This window comes from Nicotiana sylvestris, chromosome 1 (genome assembly GCF_000393655.2).
Source record: "Nicotiana sylvestris chromosome 1, ASM39365v2, whole genome shotgun sequence".
Lineage (NCBI taxonomy): Eukaryota > Viridiplantae > Streptophyta > Magnoliopsida > Solanales > Solanaceae > Nicotiana > Nicotiana sylvestris.
The window spans coordinates 50,154,478-50,158,926 of NC_091057.1; the positions used below are offsets into that span (position 1 = coordinate 50,154,478).

General features: G+C 34.6%; 1 protein-coding gene across 1 annotated transcript; it reads left to right on the top strand.

Annotated features, from left to right (window-relative positions):
- The first annotated feature begins 2,243 nt into the window (after positions 1-2,243).
- LOC104229606 (xyloglucan 6-xylosyltransferase 2-like) lies at positions 2,244-4,152 on the top strand. Its single transcript, XM_009782266.2, has one exon. It carries the CDS (start codon positions 2,540-2,542, stop codon positions 3,938-3,940), a length of 1,401 nt encoding a protein of 466 aa, XP_009780568.1. The 5' UTR covers positions 2,244-2,539; the 3' UTR covers positions 3,941-4,152.
- Positions 4,153-4,449: the final 297 nt, after the last annotated feature.

Genomic DNA, 4,449 nt, shown 5'->3' on the forward strand with positions numbered 1-4,449 from the left:
TACCACCTCAAAGTGTTCCCAAACATATGGGCGCACTCTAGAAGTACGAGGCATGATTTAACTTGAAGTCTTGAATTAAGATTTGAGAATTGAGAGATGAGTGAAGGAATGAGGGAGAGGGGGGGGGGTTAATTTTTTTTTAAAAAAAACCTAAAAATGGGCTAAAAATGCAACTAAGCCGTTGGGCAACGACTGTAATGTGAAATGGACCGTTGCCAACGGTCAGAATTTGAGCCCACATTTAAAAAAAAACAATTTGTTACTTTTAAATCGGTCTGGGCCGGTCCGGATCGGTTAACCAGATGAACAGTGTTGTTCGTTGACCGAGTTTGGCATGTCTGATTAACCGGTGGTTAAAATGTGAACGGATCAAACACCCTACACCCTTAACCCAACCCAACCCCCTTCTACTGGTCCGGGCCGATTCCGATTTTAACCAGTTTGGGCCGGTCTGGAATCGGGCTGACCCAGCCTATTAAAGACCCATACAACAAACAAAATAACAGAACAAACAAATAAGAAGAAGATAAACAAGTAAAGATGGCCCTCCAAATGTCAAGTTAGACGGTGGAGGAATTCATCATCTTCTGCAACTTTTCTTGCACTTTAACCCTTTAAATAATTCTTTATTGCTAGTGCTACTAATTTTCATTCGATTTTGCAAATTTGCAAAATTACTAATGCTGCCCCGAATCTTTAGAATATTCGGTAGACAGTGTCATGTTAACATGGCTGTGATGCATGTGTAATATAACAGACGGCGTAGATCCACTAGATCCGATTACCCGAATCAAGTCTAATCCATGTGGGTCTCCCCTAATTCGTGGGCCAAGTATAACGTGTGTTTGAACATATATTTTTTACTTAATCATAATTAGTTAGAATATATTTTTACTTTACTATATTACTTAATTAAAATAAATTTAATATAATTTAGTATAAAATACTCAGTGCGAGTTAACTTTTACAATCAATAAGCTCCTCATATATCAATGTTATGTACATTTGCTTTATGATCCAACAAACAATAATAGTTGTTTAATCTTATGTCAGTATAAAGATGTGAAAAACTCTTAGTACTCACATGCGGATCCAGGATTTAAATTCTATGGATTCAATTTTATAATTTTTAGTATTGAACCCATTATATTTTTAAAGTTATGGCTCCAAATCTACTTTTTTTGTAATTTTATTGAATTTTTACATATAAATTTTTATTCCGCATCGAAAGTTATGAGTTCAATTGAACCCGTAGATACAAACACTGCATCCGCCCCTCTTGGTACTACAAAAAATAATACTTAATTTAGACAGTCTTAAAGGAATAATTTGTAGACTGAGAATCATATAACTTAGTCGAACTCCAACTTACTAAAAATAAAATTCATGTAAAGCATTAATGGAAATAAAAATTATTTAGATCATGATTAGCAACCTTTCATAAGAACATAAAAAAAAAAAAAATCACAATCTCTACTGATTAAAATATTATACATGCATGGTGCAAATTAAACTAGCTTAGAAAAATTACTTAGAAGCATCTTACGATACTCTTCTACAAGATACATAAATCAAATCATAAGAATTTATCAATAAAATCAAGACAAATTCATCTACAATATACCCAGAAAAGATTATATGCATGTCAATAAGTAATTCTCGTATAATTTCTCGAAATTAATAAAGGAGTAAGAACTAATTATATTGAACCATCAATTTATTTTTACAAAGCTAAATCACTTAAATTTTTTCCTAGCCCGTAATGCTTTTAATTGTGTAATTAAATCGTGTTACACGTAATAAGTGTATATGATCTAAACAGTTTAGACATGCATTTCTATAAGCTAAAAAAGTGAAGGTCGATTAATTTGGAATAAAAACTTATTAATCTCTATATAAAAGATTGTTTTACTTATTCAATGTTCGATATAAAACTTTGTTTTGCTCATATAATCTTCACAAACAATACTAGTATTAATGCAGAGCTTATAATGGCAATATGTCATAAGCTTGGAAAGTAAAATATATTATTACGTACACATGTATATGTGGACCTTTCACTAGAACTTGCTGTCTACCTGCCGAAGACTAAAATTGGAAAATAAAATGGAAAAAAGGAAACAACACAGCACTACTCTCCCACTACGCGTAGTATCATCCAGACTGTAATTAATTAATAAATCATTTCATTAAATGATTAAAATAATTTAACTTAAATAAAATATTTTAAATCTTGTCGGAATCATAAAGCATACAGTACATTCTTTCCTCTCATTTTTTTCATCTCCATCTCTATTTTTCTTACATCCACCGACACCTTCTTTTCCTCATAAACCCACCTCAGATCTTGTCTAAATCTCCATTTTTAAACACCCAATTTCCCAAAATTTCATTACCCAAATGAAATCAAGAACCAAACTTTCCATTTCTGTATCAATTTCCTAGTAAAAACTTTCCAAGATTTGATTTTTATCCCCTTTTCCCCATCAAGATTTGATTTTTATTCCATTTCAGCTTCTGGGTATTTAAGAAAAATAAAATGTTAGATCGGTTCTTGAGTGCTCGTAGAGCATGGCAAGTAAGGAGAATTGTAAGAAATGGAAAGCTTACATTTTTATGTTTGTTTCTTACCATTGTTGTCCTTAGAGGCAATTTGGGTGCTGGAAAATTTGGTACACCTGGTCAAGATTTGAAGGAAATTCGTGACACATTTAGCTATGTTCGAAAGCGCGTGGAGCCCAGACGCGTTCTTGAGGAAGCACAACAGGTAGATACTGCAACTGAGGGTGGTGGTGGTGCTACTGCTACATCATCAGATAGTAATAATTATGCTACTTTTGATTTAAAGAAAATTTTAGTTGATGAAGATGATGGTGAACCTGAGTTTAAGAGAGATCCAAATGAACCTTATAATCTTGGTCCTAAAATATCAGATTGGGATGAGCAAAGAGCTGAGTGGTTGAAAAAGAATCTTAATTTTCCTAATTTTGTAGGACCAAATAAGCCTAGGGTTTTGTTGGTTACTGGTTCATCACCTAAACCATGTGAAAATCCAATTGGTGATCATTACTTGTTGAAGTCAATAAAGAACAAGATTGATTATTGTAGGCTTCATGGGATTGAGATTTTTTACAATATGGCTTTGCTTGATGCTGAAATGTCTGGTTTTTGGGCTAAATTGCCTTTGCTTAGGAAGATTTTGCTTTCACATCCTGAGGTTGAGTTTATTTGGTGGATGGATAGTGATGCTATGTTTACTGATATGGCTTTTGAGCTGCCTTGGGAAAGGTATAAAGATGTTGATCTTGTTATGCATGGATGGAATGATATGGTTTATAATGAGAAGAATTGGATTGGCTTGAATACTGGTAGTTTCTTATTGAGGAATACTCAATGGGCTTTAGATTTGCTTGATACTTTGGCACCTATGGGACCAAAGGGAAAGATTAGGGATGAAGCCGGGGCGGTTCTTACTAGGGAGCTTAAAGGTAGACCAGTTTTCGAAGCTGATGATCAGTCTGCAATGGTATATATATTGGCTACTCAGAAGGAGAAATGGGGTGATAAGGTGTATCTCGAGAGTGCTTATTACTTGCACGGTTACTGGGGTATTTTGGTGGATAAATATGAAGAGATGATTGAGAATTACCACCCGGGTCTTGGTGACCATAGGTGGCCCCTTGTTACTCACTTTGTGGGTTGCAAGCCTTGTGCAAAGTTTGGAGATTATTCGGTAGAGAGGTGTTTGAAGCAAATGGATCGTGCTTTCAACTTTGGCGACAACCAGATCCTTCAGATGTATGGATTCACTCATAAATCTCTTGGTAGTAGGAGAGTTAAGAGAACACGGAACGAAACAAGCAATCCGCTTGAAGTGAACGATGAACTTGGTTTACTTCACCCACCGTTTAAAGCTGTCAAGGTACCGTCATCTTCTTGAATGCACAAGAAAGGGATGCATTAAAGTCAAGATTAGGATGCGCTTTTACCTTAAATTTTTGTACCACTTATTCACGATATGTGCCACGATGTACTTGTTATTTACGCCTGTGTTAGAACACTGGTTATTGTATTCCTTCATTTGTCATAGTGTTCTTGTGACATAATCTTTTTAAGTTATATAAATTTCAATGGGAGGCATAATTGAATTCATATTGTATGTTCTCCTTGTTCATTTTTGGTTGCCGTTGTGATTTGGAGGCATCTGGTTTGGTGCATTCTTCCTTCTTTGAGGTTATAATCTTTGCTATTCTCATTTTTTACCGGACGCTGCTAAAGGATGGATTCTTATTGCTGCACAAATGTGTTTCTAAGAAGAGTGAAGGTAGTACTGGAGATATTTTTTTGATTGGTGAAAAGTAAATTTATTGATGTCAATAGGACCAAGTTGGTACCTATCATGTTACCAAAAGTGTTATGTATTCATCCCCTCAAGTACATAAGGAATTC

What these genes read in the sequence shown, in the direction of transcription:
- LOC104229606 (XM_009782266.2), top strand. Translation starts at nt 2,540, where the DNA reads ATGTTAGATCGGTTCTTGAGTGCTCGTAGAGCATGGCAAGTAAGGAGA.